The 15855-nt window shown below is 55.8% G+C and overlaps 2 protein-coding genes across 7 annotated transcripts in view; one reads left to right on the top strand and one right to left on the bottom strand.

Moving 5' to 3' along the window:
• TJP3 (tight junction protein 3) overlaps positions 1 to 8302 on the top strand; it is a 29749-nt gene extending 21447 nt beyond the window's left edge. The window contains exons 12-21 of one of the 2 annotated variants that reach the window (XM_024740134.1): positions 148 to 256; positions 400 to 637; positions 1229 to 1440; positions 2843 to 2938; positions 5196 to 5266; positions 5683 to 5893; positions 5982 to 6082; positions 6395 to 6682; positions 7645 to 7691; positions 8071 to 8302. In XM_024740134.1, the coding sequence (XP_024595902.1) occupies positions 148 to 256; positions 400 to 637; positions 1229 to 1440; positions 2843 to 2938; positions 5196 to 5266; positions 5683 to 5893; positions 5982 to 6082; positions 6395 to 6682; positions 7645 to 7691; positions 8071 to 8173 (1476 nt within the window). In that variant the 3' untranslated portion in view covers positions 8174 to 8302. The remainder of the gene's footprint in view (positions 1 to 147; positions 257 to 399; positions 638 to 1228; positions 1441 to 2842; positions 2939 to 5195; positions 5267 to 5682; positions 5894 to 5981; positions 6083 to 6394; positions 6683 to 7644; positions 7692 to 8070) is intronic. The other variant, XM_024740133.1, reaches the window with a different exon arrangement.
• Positions 8303 to 8391: 89 nt separating this feature from the next.
• APBA3 (amyloid beta precursor protein binding family A member 3) lies at positions 8392 to 15600 on the bottom strand. Of its 5 annotated transcripts, none has more exons than XM_024740122.1 (11): positions 15468 to 15600; positions 14213 to 14815; positions 14085 to 14124; positions 11040 to 11185; positions 10822 to 10908; positions 10564 to 10725; positions 10028 to 10207; positions 9696 to 9908; positions 8923 to 9042; positions 8696 to 8836; positions 8392 to 8610 (listed from the first exon to the last, which is right to left on the bottom strand). In XM_024740122.1, the coding sequence occupies exons 2-11, from the start codon at positions 14786 to 14788 to the stop codon at positions 8539 to 8541; spliced, it is 1737 nt and encodes a 578-aa protein (XP_024595890.1). In that variant the 5' UTR covers positions 14789 to 14815; positions 15468 to 15600; the 3' UTR covers positions 8392 to 8538. The 5 variants fall into 5 exon arrangements, 4 of the variants coding, with proteins under 4 accessions (XP_024595890.1, XP_024595891.1, XP_024595888.1 ...); XM_024740123.1 differs by having other exon boundaries at positions 8696 to 9042; positions 14213 to 14413; positions 14584 to 14815; positions 15441 to 15559; XM_024740120.1 differs by having other exon boundaries at positions 8696 to 9042.
• Positions 15601 to 15855: the final 255 nt, after the last annotated feature.

The following is a 15855-nucleotide window of genomic DNA, read 5'->3' on the forward strand; positions in this document are numbered from 1 at the left end:
TCGGGGCAGTGCCCCTTTCGGAAAGCCATCCCCCAATCTCTGGGGCTCTTGACAGCAGCTCTGGAAGGAGTTGGGTGGAGGGCTTTGTCTGGAGGAAGAGCTGGGATCTTGTGCCCTTGTCCCACCCCTGCACCCACTTCCCGGCAGGTGAATGATACTCCATTCCAGAACCTGACCCGGGAGGAGGCTGTGCAGTTCCTGCTGGAGCTGCCCCCGGGCGAGGAGGTGGAACTGGTGACGCAGAGGAAGCAGGACAGTGAGTGTGTGTGAGTGTATGTGCGTGAGTGTGTGAGAGCGTGTGTGTATGTGAGAGTGGAGCTGGGATCCACGGCCAGGCCCTGGGGAGGGGTCGGGTCTGGGCTGTGGCCCTGCTAGCTCAGGAAGCCTCCCTGTCCACAGTCTTCCGGAAGATGGTGCAGTCTGGCGTGGGCGACTCCTTCTACATCCGCATGCACTTTGAGATGGAGCCCAGCCCGCCGTCTGGCCTGGGCTTCACCCGCGGAGATGTCTTCCACGTGCTGGACACGCTGTACCCCGGCCCTGGGCAGAGCCACGCCCGCGGAGGCCACTGGCTGGCGGTGCGCATGGGGCGTGACCTCCGGGAAAAAGAGCGGGGCATCATCCCCAGCCAGAGCAGGTGCGGACCGCCCACTGGGACAGGGCACAGCATCACTACTTAGCATCCTTGGTGATTCCCTCTGGGGAGCCATGCAGAAGGCTCAGGGCTGACCAGTCAGCGCTTGTATGAGTTTCCTGCAGGTGCTGTAACAAATTACCACAAACCTAGGGGCTTTGAACAACACACTTTTATCCTCTCATGTTCTAGGGTCAGAAATGAGTCTGATGGGGCTAAATGCAGGCGTGGGCAGGGCTGGTTCCTCCAGAGGCTCCAGGGCAGCATTGGTTCCGCCTTTTCCAGCTTCTAGAGGCGCCGCCTCCCTGGCTCGCGGCCCCTCCTGCATCCTCACAGCCAGCAGCGCAGCATCTCCCGTCTCTCTCTGCCTCTGACCCTCCCGCCTCCCTCTTATAAGAACCCTGTGATGACACTAGGACCCCCGGGGAATCCAGGGTCATCCCCATCTCAGGGGCCTTAACCCCACCTGCAAAGTCCCCTTTGCCGTGAGAGGTGACATATTCACAGGTCCCGGGATTCGGCCTTGGACATCTTTGGGGCTGTGATCCTGGACCCCGGACCCCGGTGCTCACTCATCTCCTCTCTTCTCTCCAGGGCAGAGCAGCTGGCCAGTCTGGAGGCTGCCCAGAGGGCCGTGGGGGTCGGGCCTGGAGCCTCGGCGGGCTCCAACACACGGGCCGAGTTCTGGCGGCTGAGGGGTCTTCGTCGGGGAGCCAAGAAGACCACCCATCGGAGCCGTGAGGATCTGTCGGCTCTGACCAGACAGGGTCATTACCCGCCATATGAACGCGTGGTGCTGCGAGAAGGTGGGCCAGGGTGGGAGGGGCCGAGGGGGGCCCTCAAGTAAGAGTGTTCAGAAGCCACAATCCTCACCTCTCTCCTTCCACCCAAAATACCCCCTTTTGGTTACTTTAGGATGAAAATACACACGCACAAAACCAGCACATAGATCCTTTCCCTACCCGAGAACCAGGGGTAAAAATACACCTCATTCAGATTTCAGGAAGGGAAGAGATTAAGCTCTTGCCCACAGCCTCAGGGCAGAAGGATTAAAACCAGGTGCTGAGGCTTTTTAAAGAAAATGGCAGGAGGGTGGGAATAGCAGGTGAGCCAGGACGGGAAAGGGCTGAGCTGCTTTCCAGCTGCTGGTCCATCGTCCAGACGAAAAAGGCTCAAACATAAAAGGCTACTTACTGGGCTTCCCTGGTGGCGCAGTGGTTGAGAGTCCGCCTGCCGATGCAGGGTACACGGGTTCGTGCCCCGGTCTGGGAAGATCCCACATGCCGCGGAGCGGCTGGGCCCGTGAGCCATGGCTGCTGAGCCTGCGCATCCGGAGCCTGTGCTCCGCAACGGGAGAGGCCACAACAGTGAGAGGCCCACGTACCGCAAAAAAAAAAAAAAAAAAAAAAAGGATTACTGCCTTAATACAAAAAAAAAAAAAAAAAAAAAAAAAAGGCTACGTACTTAATTTCTACCCCCAGCCAACGAAAGTTTAGAAATCTGAACATATCAAGTTTTTAAGAGCAAGAGAGAAGGAGAGGAGAAAAAGAGAGAAGGGTCAGTTGTAAAGAGTGGTCTGCTTACTCGCTTTTCTCCGGCCAAGATGCCTTCTGCACCCACTTCCTCACTGGTAAAAGGGAGTATTGGTGAGGCCAGGGGTCAAACAAGCTCTTCCTGCAAAGGGCGAGACAGTATTTTAGGCTTTACAGGCCAGATGGTTTCTGTCCAAATGACTCAACTCTGCAGGAAGGCAGGAGAGAGGGGACATGCTGGATGTGGCTTTGTGCCAATAAAACTTTATTTACAAAAACAGGCAGTGGATCAGATGTGGCCTGAGGGTTGTAATGGTGGTTGCCAATCACTGAGTTAGCTGGGTTCAGCTGCTCTGACAGACCCCAAACTGTATAAACAAGAAGTTTCCTTTTCAAGTAACAGTCCCAGTATAAGAAGGCCAAGAGGTCTCACACCTTCCCTTGAAGGATACAACCCAGATTTCACACATCATTCTGCTTGCATCCCATTGGCCGGGATGTAGTCACATGGCCATCCTTAGCTTCAAGGGAGGCTGGGAGTTGTAGTCTTTAGCTGGGCAGCTATGGGCCTGGCTAGATCTACTATGGAGAAAGTGGAGAGGCAGTTGCACAAGAAGCTAGCAGCCTTTGCCCCGCATGGGATCCTGATTCTTGTCATTGATTCTCTGCCCTGCAGCCAGTTTCAAGCGCCCGGTGGTGATCCTGGGACCTGTGGCTGACATTGCTATGCAGAAGTTGACTGCTGAGATGCCTGATGAGTTTGAAATTGCAGGTGAGAAACCAGGTCCCATAGCAACCTCACTGGTGAATCATTTCATAACCCTTTCCCAGGTTGAGGCAGCTTGATAAGGGGACTGCTAATGATGCTGTTTGGGGGAAAGAGTAAGAACAACCATGCCAAACATGAGGCAGATCAGCCGCCAGCAGCCCCTCCAACCCCTGGGCCAGAAATCCTCAAACAATCTTGCCACCCTTTACCTGGATAGAGCCTCAGAATCCTTCTTAACACAGTTCACCAAGCAGCCATTGCCAATGGAGCCAATTGGACAATTGCCATTTGTCTGTCTGTTCAAGAAATTTGTCTGTTGAGCTATAGACACAGCATCGAACGAATACACAGGGTCTCCTGAGGAGACCAAAAATGAACAACTGCAGGAACAATTAAGCTAGAGTAGGGAATCAACAAATTACAGCTCCTGGGCCAAATATGGCTGTCTTTATTCAGCCTGCTAATTAAGAATGGTATTCAGAGACTTCCCTGGTGGTGCAGTGGTTAAGAATCCACCTGCCAATGCAGGGGACACGGGTTTGATCCCTGGTCCGGGAAGTCCCACATGACGCGGAGCAACTAAGCCCGTGTGCCACAACTACTGAGCCCATGTGCCTAGAGCCCGTGCTCCACAACAAGAGAAGCCACCACAATGAGAGAAGCACATGCACCGCAATGGAGAGTAGCCCCCCCCCACCACAACTAGAGAAAGCCCGTGTGCCACAACGAAGACCCAATGGCAGCCAACAATAAATAAATTTAAAAAAAAAGAATGGCATTGATATACTTTTTTATTTTATTTTATTTTTGAAATAGGTGTGGCTCTTTTATTTATTTATTTATTTTTGGCTGAGTTGGGTCTTCGTTGCTGCGCGTGGGCTTTTCTCTAGTTGCGGTGAGTGGGGGCTACTCTTTGTTGAGGTGCGTGGGCTTCTCAGTCCAGTGGCTTCTCTTGTTGTGGAGCATGGGCTCTAGGCGCACGGGCTTCAGTAGTTGTGGCACACGGGCTCAGCAGTTGTGGCGCACAGGCTTAGTTGCTCCATGGCATGTGGGATCTTCCTGGACCAGGGCTCAAACCCGTGTCCCCTGCATTGGCAGGCAGATTCTTAACCACTGCGCCAGCAGGGAAGCCCAAGAATGGTATTGATATATTTTAAATGGTTAAAAAGAAGTTAAAACATTTTTTTTGTGACGTGTGGAAAGAACTGAAAGCTGCAACTTGAACAGGTACTTGTACATGAAGATTCATCATGATTCACGGCAGCCAAAAGATGGACACAACCCAAGTGTCCATCGACAGGTAATGGATAAATAAAACGTGCTCCATACACACCGCGGAATATTATTCAGCCTTAAGAAAGGAAGGAAATTCTGACACTACAACATGGATGAACACGGAAGACATGATGCTCAGTGAAATAAGTCAGATACAAAAAGACAAACACTGTCTGATTCCACTCACAGGAGGTCCCTAGAGGGGTCACATCCACAGAGACAGGAAGTCGATGGTGGGGGCCAGGGGCTGGGGGAGGGGGATGGGGAGTCAGTGTTTCACGGGGACAGAGTTTCAGTTTGGGAAGATGAGAAAGTTCTGGAGATGATGGTGGGGACGGTTGCCAAACAGTGTGAATGCACTTAATGCCACTGATCTGTGCGCTTAAAAATGGTTAAGATGGTACATGTTATGTTACACACATTTTACCACAGCAAAGAGAAAAAAGGCAAGTATGCGTCCCCCTCCTTTTAGGCCCCAGCATGCCTTCTCCCTCAGCTGCCATACTATCTAGGAGGGCTTCCTAGAGGAAGCAGTACTCCATCTCATGTCCTAGAGGACACATAGGGGATGGGAGAGTAGCTTCTTTCGGGTCACAGCCCAAGCAAAGGCCCAGAGTCGGGACCGAGCCTGGGAAAGTGAGTGTGTGGAGCACAGACTATGCATCCGTCTCCCCATCATGCCAGTCGTTGGCTCAGTGACTCTGAGCCGGTGACCGTATGTCCCTGGCTCAGTTTCCCCATCTGCCAGTAACAGCCACTCCTGTTCAGGAGGAGGAGGTGAGGGTCGTGGTCAGGAGGGGACCCAGTGTGGTGTCAGAGGCGGGGCCAGCAGGAGCTGCTGCTGCTGCTGCTGGCGTTAGGATTTCTCTCAAGGGCCATGGGGAGCCGTGGTGGGTTCTTGAGCAGGGGAGGGGCAGGGAGACATGAATTTGAAGGGCCAGTGGACTGCCCTCCCAAAGCTGCCAGTCGCCTCTCCCCTCCACAGAGAGCATGTCAAGGACCGACAGCCCCTCCAAGATCATCAAACTGGACACCGTGCGGGTGATTGCAGAGAAAGTAAGCAAGGCTCTGCTGTGGGTCCCATTTCACGGATGGGGAAACCGAGGCCCAGGTCTCCAACCTGTTCTGGCCCCACACCCCGCAAGTGTGGTTTTCCCCCTCTTGGAGGCTTTGTGATGTGGGGGACTTGAGGGAGACAGAGCCTGCCCAGAATCACACAGCAGCAAGTCCTGGGAAGAGGCAGAGACTCAAACTGGGGCTCTGGTGCTCAAGACACTGTGGCCTGGGCTATCACCAAGCCCCACCCCAACATGCTGGCCTGCAGGTATGAGAGGCTGGGGTCCACTCTGACCTCAGACTCTTCATCTCTGTCTCTCTGATTCTTCACCTGTCTCTGATGCTCTGTCTCTGGGTGTTTCTCCCTCCACTGTCTGTCTCCCTCCCCCACGGCCCCCAACTTTGGCCCGGCCCAGGACAAACACGCACTCCTGGACGTGACACCCTCAGCCATTGAGCGCCTTAACTACGTGCAGTACTACCCAATCGTGGTCTTCTGTGTCCCCGAGAGCCGGACAGCCCTCAAGGCACTGCGCCAGTGGCTGGCCCCCGCCTCCCGCCGCAGCTCCCGCCGCCTCTACGCTCAGGCCCAGAAGCTGAGGAAGCACAGTGACCACCTCTTCACAGGTGGGGCGGGAGCTCAGGGTCTGGGGTGGGCGGTGGGTCCTGGCCTGAGTCTCCCAGCCATGCTGATACCCCTCCCCACCCCCCGCAGCCACCATCCCCCTGCAGGGCACAAGCGACTCCTGGTACCAAGAGCTCAAGGCTATCATCCGCGAGCAGCAGACGCGGCCCATCTGGACGGCCGAGGACCAGGTACCTGTGAGGGTTTGGGAACAGTCACAGTTAGGGCTGGGTTAGGGGCCATGGCCAAGGCCCAGATTTGACCTGAGGCTAGGATCTGATTGGGGTCTTCTCCTGACGCTGGAGTCAGGGTTGGGGCTCAGCTCAGATTTGGGATCTCAGTCTGGACCAAGGTCAATGGTCAGAACTCACCTTGGGGTCAAGGATTAAGGCTCAATTTGAGGTTGAGGACTGGAGTTTGGAAGGTGGTGTCCCGGGTCCGGGCTTTTCTCTAAGATCAGGGAGGGCCGGGGCTCGGCTCAGCCAGGCCATGTGCACCCGCAGCTGGACAGTTCCTCAGAGGACAACCTGGACCTCCCTTACCGCAGCCTGGCTGACAGCTCCGCGGATCTGAGCTGCGACAGCCGGCTCAACAGCGACTATGAGACAGACGGTGAGGGCGGTGTCTACACGGATGGCGAGGGCTACACGGATGGCGAGGGTGGGCCCCACATGGACGTGGACGAGGGGCCCCCGGCGCCAGCCCTGGCCCGGTCCTCGGAGCCCGTGCTGGAGGATGAGCCTCGGATCCTGCAAGATCACGGGAGATCCTCGGGTCACCAGGGGACCCAGGTGAGCAGAGCACCAGGCTGGCCCCAGCAAGGGTCTCGGGATGGGGCTGAGACACCTAGGGAGCCTGTTTTCTGCCAGGATGTCGAGGAACAGATACTTCCCTGACCAGATCAGTAGCTTGGACCTGGATCTAGGGTACTTGAACCACTGAGTCACTTAAAGCAAATATTTAACTTCTGCATGAGTTTGCTTATCTGAGATACAGGGATTGATGGTAAAGTCTTGATGTCACAAACTTGTTATTTTGTTGTTGTTGTTTTGTTTTTTGGCCATGCAGCTTGTGGGATCTTAGTTCCCTGACCAGGGATCGAACCTGGGCCCCCTGAAGTGGAAGCTCTGAGTCCTAACCACTGGACTGCCAGGGAATTCCCACAAGCTTGTTGTTTAAACAGAATACACTTAGTCCAAGTCCCGGCCCATGGGAGTCGGGTGTTTAACAATAACAGATATTGACTTAGCACTTATTCTCTGTGCCTCTGCCTCAGCCTCCAAGGTGCCTTTCTGTGAATTTCACAAATTCCTCCAGACCCTCTCTAGGGAAATGTAAAAATGTACGAGTCTATGATGTCTCTGGTAGAATGGTGCTCCGTGGGGTTGTGCAGTACCCGACCTGCTCAACTGTCCATGGCATCCTGATTATGGGGCAGGCTCTCCTCTAAGCACTTGACATATACGAATTCATTTATGAACTCCTGACAACAGCCCTCTGAGGAAAGTCACAGGTGGGAAACCCCACTCCCCCTTTGCTGACAGGCTGGGAGATCACAGCCAAGGCCTTCCCCTGTCCCAGGCTGTTTTCTCATTTAAAATTGGGGATGAGCTCCAGACTTCTGTGGGGGCAAGGAGAAAGCCTGTGGGTAGCACTGTCGGGGGCAAAGGTGGGGCGGTGGGATGGAGTGGTTACTCATCCCAGTTTATCATACTTGGGGGATAAGCGTTAACCTCCTTTCTCCCTCTGCTAGGTGGATGGCCGCCACTCACAGGGTCAACGGCAACAGGACAGCATGCGGTAAGAGCCCCTGTACTCCACATTGGGGGACCTCAACCCTCCCCCTGGGACTCAGGGTGTGGGGTGGAGAAGAGACCTAGAACCAAGCTATGCCTTCGTGGTGTTGGGAGCCTACTGAGTGAGACAGAGCCAGACAGAGCTACTCCAAGCCCCATATAGTCAGCGCCATGGGAGTAGGAATCCTCTTCCTGGGAGGATTGGGAGGGGTCCCTGAAAGAGGAGAATTTGGAGCGGGCTTTGAAGGATGTATAGAAGTTTGTCAAGTCTTGCTCATCTCTGACTGCAACCCACTGTGCCTAGCCCAGAGTCAACTCAGATAATGGTAGGTAAGTCCACACCCTCCCCACCCACAGCCTCTGTTCTATTTTCTGATCCCCAGGACATATGAGCGGGATGCTCTGAGGAAAAAGTTTACACGAGCCCGAGATGTGGAGTCCTCTGACGAAGATGGCTATGACTGGGGACCGGCCACTGACCTGTGACCCCTCCCAGGTGGCCAGCTGGCCTGTCCTCCCTTTTTCTCCCTGGAGCTGAGACTCAGCTTCCCACACAGAACCTGGGAACCTGCCTCCCTCTGCCCGGTCTTTAATAAATGGAGTATTTTTACAGCACTGGCTTCTAGTGACTTCCAGGGACAAGGGGCCAGAGTAGGGTGCTGTCTTTCCTTCCTCAACCCCACAGACCCAGATCTGAGACTTTGCCCATTCAATAAGCTTTTAATTTTTTACATAAGAAAATAATATAGAACCAAGAAACTTTTGGGGCCCTGGCCAGCCGAGGAGGGTCCGCGGACGGAGTTCCAGGGCTGGCGGGGGCTAAGGCACAGTGGTGGGGGGAAGGTGGCCGGTCACAGGTACACCGGCTGCTCCTGGCCTGTGAGCAGGCGGTAGGTGGCAGCAGGCATCGTCTTGATGTGGACCTGGGGGCGGAGAGGAGGCGGCAGCTGGAGGCGGCCTCCTCCCACTCAGGCCCCGCCCACCACCCCACCACCACGCGCAGCGCACCTCAATGTGGGCCTCCGTGAGCAGCTCAATGATGCGGGCGTGGGGCGTGGCCACCACACTCTGCCCGTTGATCTCAATGATGCGGTGCCCCACGCGGACGCCCCCGCGCTCGGCAATGCCACCCCGGAGGAGGCTGCAGATCTGCGGGGACAGGAAGGGCCACGCTGCCCAGGGGGCCACGCCTGGGGCCGCCCACCCCCCACCGGGTCCGCGGGCTGGGGACTCACTATGCCGTCCTCCACGCAGAAGCCCAGCTGCTCGCGGACGTGGGGCCGGCGGATGATGGCCGTGGTGACCGGCGGGCAGTGGACGATGCTGAGGGTCACCAGCGTCTGAGACTTCACCTCCTGTACAGGATGGGGGCTGTTGGCCTGGCTGGGCCTCCGGTGGGGCTGCCAAACTTCCTGTTGGGCTTCAGCCCCTCCTGGGCCTGTTTACCCACTCATAAAATGGAACCTATAGATTCTACAAGACCCCTTGAGAAGTGGTTAAGAATGCAGGCCAGAGCTGGGTGGCCTTGGAGTCAGAGCTGTGCCACCTCTCACCTCCCTGGGCCTCAGTTTCCTCATGGTCAAAAGCAAGGTTCTAGCAGTGCCCACAAGGCAGGGTTACAAGCACTCAGTAACACACTGCGTGAACCGAGTCAGACTTGTCCTTCTGGCCTGGCCAGGCCCCTCCCCATCTCTGGACCTCAGTCTCCCCGTCTGGGCAACGAGGGTCAAGACTCAAGAATACACTTGCTGCCTCATGGCACACAGGACAGGCCTTGTTTTCCAATCCTGCTCCCGCACCAGAGTGGTGTCCCTGGACTTACCCTCTCTGAGCCTCGGTTTCCCAGAGTGCACGGGTGCGGGTAGGACTTGAAGCTCTACTTGCCCCTTCTGGACTGAGACACAGAGACCTGGCCTCCGGCTCACTTTCCCGGCCGCGTGGGGAGGGGGGGACTGCCATCTGGGGGGCCCTCGCAGGCCCTCTGCCCCAGCCACCCCGGAGGACTCACGCGGACGGCAGCCTGGCAGGCGGCCAGGGGCAGCCCCACCAGGCTGGTCCCGTTGATGGCGGTGATGCGGTCTCCAATGCTGAGGGCCCCTGAGCGCTCAGCAGGGCCCCCGTGCAGCAGGTTGGCGATGACGGCCGTGGGCAGCAAGGAACCCCAGCCCGACTCCACCAGGGCTACGCCCAGACCCTCACCCCGGCGTTTCTCGATGCACACCTGGGGGGTCACAGGTGGCACTTGAGGGCTGCTTGGAGGAGGCAGGAGGAGGTGGGTGGGGGGTGCGGGAGGGCTTCAGGGCCACTTGGTGGGCCGGGGTGGGGGACCCACTTGCTCACCTCCCTGCAGTTCTCGCTATTGGAGAAGTGGTCGAGGTCCCCGTTGTGGAGGTGGCCGGGGCCCGTGGCACCCTGGCTCTGCTGGGAGCCCACCTGGCTGGGGTTGATCCCACTTTCCCGCAGGAACTGGCTGTAGGCCACGGCAAAGGCCTGGCCGATGGCCTGGGCGATGAGCTGGGCCTGTGGGGTGGGCGGCACCTCTCTGGGGGTCCCACCCACCTCCTTCAGGTCCCCCCCAGCCACTGACATCCCTACTACCAGCCCATCCACCCCCAAGTGGGACTGGCTTGCCAGCCGCTGGCCGAGCATCTAGGGGGAGGGGAAGGGAGACAGGCCTGGGGCAGGGAGGGTTTGGGGAGACGGCTGCCAGTCTCAGGCTCTTACAGGAAGGCCTGGAATATATGGCTCAGGGCCTTCAGGAGGGTGGGGACGGAAGGACGCTGGGGTGACAGTGCGACCAGGTGGGGCTTTGGTGGAGAGCAGGGGCCGCTGTGAGTTCCCCCTCGCCCTCAGGACACCCGGAGCCCGCTGCTCACGTCCTCTGAGTGGAAAACGTGGCAGATCATCTTGTAGAGCCGGCGGCTGTGGGGCTGGGGTGCCGGCCGCCGGGCCAGCCGCCGCCGGGCCATGAGCACCAGGACGCTGCCGATGTCAGCGATGTAGGAGATGGTCTGCAGGGCGTGGTCCATCAGGGCCTCCTGGAGGGGGTGGGGAAACCAGGCTGGGTGGGCTGCGGGGGCCTCGCTTGGCAGCGGAGGCGCCCACGCCCCAGAGGCCAGGCCTGGGCCCCGTACCTGGGAGTCAGCCATCAGAACCTTGACCCTCTTGGTGGAGACGAAGAGGTCTACCTCTGTCATCGGCTGGGTCTCCCCATCGGGGGCCTGTGGGGGGCGGGGTGGGACGTAGAGGCCCCCAAAGACCCAGACTCTGACCCGCCAGGCTCAGAGGGCCTCGGGGGACCCGGCCTGCAGCCCACCTACCCGCCCACCCACCTGCCGGCCCCTGGCTTCACCTTGACGCGGTCCATGGCCTCCTGGGCCTGCGCCATGCGCGTGCTGGGGGGCGGGTTTCGCTCAGACACCAGCTGGGTGGAGCCCAGGTACTTGGCCCCGAATATGACACCATCTAGGAGGTCTTCGTGGTCACAGGGGCCGGACGCTGAGGGCGACAGCAGAGGCAGGTCAGCCCCCTAGAACCTCTGCCAGGCTCGTCCACCCCTGTGGGCTCTGCCCAGAGCCCTGAATGGTCTGGAAGCACAGAGAGTTCTGCCCCGTGGCTTGGCACTTGGAGCCACACACGTCTGCCCACGGTCCCAGAGCCACCCCATCAGCCAGAGGCACAGATTAGTGGCTCAGCCCTCATGGATGTGGAGCCCTCCGTCAGTCTAGAGCTGGCTCTGCCCACAGCTCAAGGACTCCCAGGCAGAGGACGTGGTTTCAGGAGCAGTCTCTGTATCCAGAACCAGTGCCAGAAGCAGCTCTCGTGCCCACACCCAGCACCGCCCTGTGTGGCTAGAATTCCAGGAGTCAGGCTAGAACCAGACAGTCCCACTCCTATTTCTAAAACCCTTGACATTATAGAACCATAGTCAACTCTGTTGGATGGTTCTGGAAGCCCAATCAATCTAGAGCCAGTCAGCTCTGCCCACTGCTCTAGAATTCTCTATCGGCCCAGGACCACAGACAACTCTACCCCGTGGTCATAGAACTGCCCAGACAGAGTAGAGAGGGGCAACTGTCGACATACCTCAGACTCTCAAACTGTCCAGAAACCCAGGTGGTTCCTGATCTGTGATTCTAGAACTCCCTGACACGTCTCAAACCACAGAATTCTGCCTGGGATTTTAGAAACCAACACTGCTCCAGAATCACACTTTTCCACTACGTGATTCCAGAACGTCTTGATCAATATAGCATTGGGAAGCTCCTCCTGTGGTTCTAGAATCCCCTCAATAACTCACAAATGCAGATGCACTGGGCAATTCTAAGAATTAGCTGAACAATCCAGAAAGAACAACTCTGCTCATGGTTCTAGAATCCCCCCAACCCAGCCCAGAACCACAAAAAGCTTTGCCCCCATGGCTCTAGAATTCCCTGAGCAACCTAGAGCCAGACAGCAGTGCCAGTGATTCTAGAATATTCTAATCAATAGCTATTGCTTTTTGGAGAACCACAGGCCACAGGGAATGAAACCACATTCCCGTGAACTTAAAGGATAGCCAGTTCTGCCCACTGTCCTTCATGATCTAAGCATTCCAGAACAACAGAAAACTCTGCTCTGGGTTCTAGAACTGCACCATCCAATATGGTAGCCACCAGGCACATGTGGCTATTGTGCACTTGAAATGTGGCTGGTCTGGACTTAGATGTGCTGTAAGTGTAAAATGCACACCGGATTTAGAAGCTCTCGTAAAAAAAGCTCTCGTAAAAAAAATGTAAAATTAAAAACTGTTGATTATACGTTGAAGTAACATTTTAAATATATGGGCTTAATTTAAATGTTATTAAAGTTAATTTTAAGTGTTTGCTTTTTTAATGTGGATAACTAAAAACTTTCAAGTGACATGTGGCTCAAATTCTATTTCTGTTGTATAGCTGTAGAACTTTCTTGAATTGGACAGTTCTGCCCAGTTCTAGTACAGCTCCTAAAGGTCTAGAACCAGAGATAAATCCTATTCACTCCATGGTTTTAGAACTCCCCAGTCTAAGTAGAACCTGACAGCTCTGTTCCTCGTTCCAGAACACCCTCATCAGCTGAGGTCACTTTAATCTAGAACCAGAGGCAAAATGCTAGGCTCTGGAACTCTCTAGGTGAATCACAGCTCCACCCATGACTCTAGAACCTTCTTGGAACTACAAGTTCAAACCAGCTTCCTTTCCCACAACCACAGAACTTGTTCTTTGACCTAGAGCCTCAGATAGTGTGGGGGAGAATGTTCTAGAACATTCCAGGTGGCCAGAACAGGTACTTCTCATGCCTTGAGAGCAGATTGGCAAACTTTTCTGCAAAGGCCCAAACAGTAAATATTTTTTATTTTGTGGGCCAGATGGTCTCCATTGCAACTACTCGGTCTGGCCGTTGTAACATGAAAGCTGCCACAGACAACACGCTAATGAATGGGCATGAGTCTGTCCCGATAAAACTTTATTTATAAAACTTTATTTGAAATTTGAATTGCCTATCGTTTTCACCTGTCAAGAAATGTTCTTCTTTCAAGTTTTTTCAACCATTTAAAAATGCATGGGGGCTTCCCTGGTGGCCCAGTGGTTAAGAATTTGCCTGGCAATACAGGGGACACAGGTTCGAGCCCTGGTCTGGGAAGATCCCACATGCCATGAAGCAACTAAGCGCGTGCACCACAACTACTGAGCCTGTGCTCTAGAGCCCGCAAGCCACAACTACTGAGCCCACGTGCCACAACTACTGAAGCCTGTGCGCCTAGAGCCCGTGCTCTGCAACAAGAGAAGCCACCATAATGAGAAGCCCGCGCACCGCAATGAAGAGCAGCCCCTGCTCACCGCAACTAGAGGAAGCCCATGAGCAGCAATGAACACCCAACACAACCAAAAATAAACTTAAAAATAATAATAAAATAAAATAAAAATAAAAATGCATGGGACTTCCCTGGCGGTCCAGTGGTTAGGACTCGCGCTTCCACTGCAGGGGTTCGATCCCTGGTTGGGGAACTAAGATCCCACATGCTGCACGGCATGGCAAAAAATAAATTAATTTTAAAAAAAATAAATAAAAATGCAGAAGCCGTCTTAGCTCACAAAACATACCAGAAAGTCCACGGATGGTAATTTACCAACCCTTGCTCTAGAATCAAGTCAAGTGCTACAATTTGCCAAGTCTGTCCTAACGCTCCCTATTCATTCTAGAACATTCTCAGGACTGTCTCTCTTCTTTCAGTTGTCTGGAATCTACTCGAACCCAACCTCAGAGTCTCTCTAGAAGCAACTCGTTACTGGCAAACTTTGTGCCAGGTTTTGGGAGCTTGAGTCGGGCTGTTCTGAAACCCCGAAGTCCCTGGGGCCAGGGTGGGCGGGACACTCACCCTCCTGGAGGGCAGGGTAGGAAGCCAGGGTCTCGGGGCTCTGGAAGAAGACAGAAGAAGGGTAGGCCTGAGTCCTCCTGTTTGGCTCCCAGCAGTGGAGCGGTCTGGGGGGGCGGGGCGGGCTCTACCTGGGCACTGGCAGGTGGCTCTTCAGAAGTGACCAGAGGTGCTGTCTCCAGCCAGAGTTCTGGGGAGCTGCTTGAGCTCCTGCCCTCGTCCTGCTCGACAGAGGCTCCTTCTGCCCACTCCTGGGGGGCCATATCCCCCTCTGGGTCATCAGGGGGCTGCAACAGGCGAGGAGCAGGGTCCGGAGGTTCCTGGGGACCTGACTGGGAAGGAGGGCGTTCGTCTTGCTGCAAGAGGCTCAGCAAGTCTTCCCGGCCAGCCTCGGCAGACAAGAGCCCATGGGCATCGGTGATGTCCTGAGAGGCCAGGCCATGGCCAGTGGCAATGTGCAAGGGGCACGGGGGTCCGTCTGGGGACAGGCCCACCAGATCACCTGGCAGAGCTTCAAACTGTTGCAGCAGGTCCTGAATATTTAGCCCGTCAAGTTCCATCTGACTCAGGCTGCCGGGGCCTCCTGGTGCCGGGTCCCACGGGCAATTAGGGGTGAGGTCCTGAGAGAGTGAAAGTGTGTCCCTGGGCTCCTCCAAGTCCATGGCTGGAGGTCCTGGAGGGGGTTGGGAGGTTGTCAGGAATTCCATGCCTGGACCCTGGGCTCAAGCCAGCATCTGAAAGAGAGAATCAAAGATGAGATTTCCTGGCTTCCAATTTGGTACCCGGCTCTCACCTGGTATGTATTCATACAGAACACATAATTTAATCCCCATCATACCCCACAAGGAAGGTTCTGCTATGATCCTCATTTTACAGACGAGGAAACTGAGGTGCAGAATGAGCAGCTGCAAGGCTGTGGCTTCCCAGGCTCCAAACCCCGGGGGATTCCCCTGTACCCGTTGCTCCAGACCTCTCCCCATCCGTGGACCCTGTTCACCCCAGCCCTGGTTCTTCCAAGTCTTCCTCCCCAGAGATGTGGAGGCTGGAGACATACTCTGACTATATAGACCCGACCGGTGTAGGTCGCCGAGACTCAGGACTCAAGACCTCAGTCCAAGACTTGAGACCCAGAATTTCAGACTTAATACTACAGTTCCAAGATGCCAGAAAGCGGACTCTCATCTCAAAACCTCCAATGCCACCCTCAAGATCGACCCCAGACTCAGACCCCAGACTAAGGTCCACTCAGACCCAGCCTGAAGACACAACTCGAGCCTAAAGCTGAGTTAAGACCCTAGTCCTCTAGCGGACCCCAGACTCAAGACTTCAGACCCGTGACCTCAGGCGCTGGCCCCAGACCTCGCTCTGCTCCGCCGGCACACTCACTTCCCAAACCGAGGTGGCCTCAACCCGCGCGGCCCCCAGAACCCCGCTCCCTGGCTTGTCCGGTCCTGCCAGTCGCCGCCGCTCGCCAATTCCCGGACTGGGCGCTGGCAGATCTGTCCGCGCAGCACTCCTGGACCACTGGGCATGCGCACGCCCGCGGGACTTGCTGGGAAATGTAGTTCTCTCAGCCAGCCTGGCCGCGCGGGGGCGTTAGATGTTGGGACCGTGAGTTCGAGTCCGGAACCTTCATTAACGCACAGTGAAAGCTCGGGCTGGCTTCTGAGCCTGTTTCCTGAACTGCAAAGTGCGGCTTAAAGCCACTGCTTGACTGCTACGGCTTTGCTTATTATTCCAAGGGATGGCAGATGGGAAGAAACAGGACTGGAAA

Source organism: Neophocaena asiaeorientalis, unplaced genomic scaffold (assembly GCF_003031525.2).
Source record: "Neophocaena asiaeorientalis asiaeorientalis breed wild unplaced genomic scaffold, Neophocaena_asiaeorientalis_V1.1 scaffold469, whole genome shotgun sequence".
NCBI classification, from domain to species: Eukaryota; Metazoa; Chordata; class Mammalia; order Artiodactyla; family Phocoenidae; genus Neophocaena; species Neophocaena asiaeorientalis.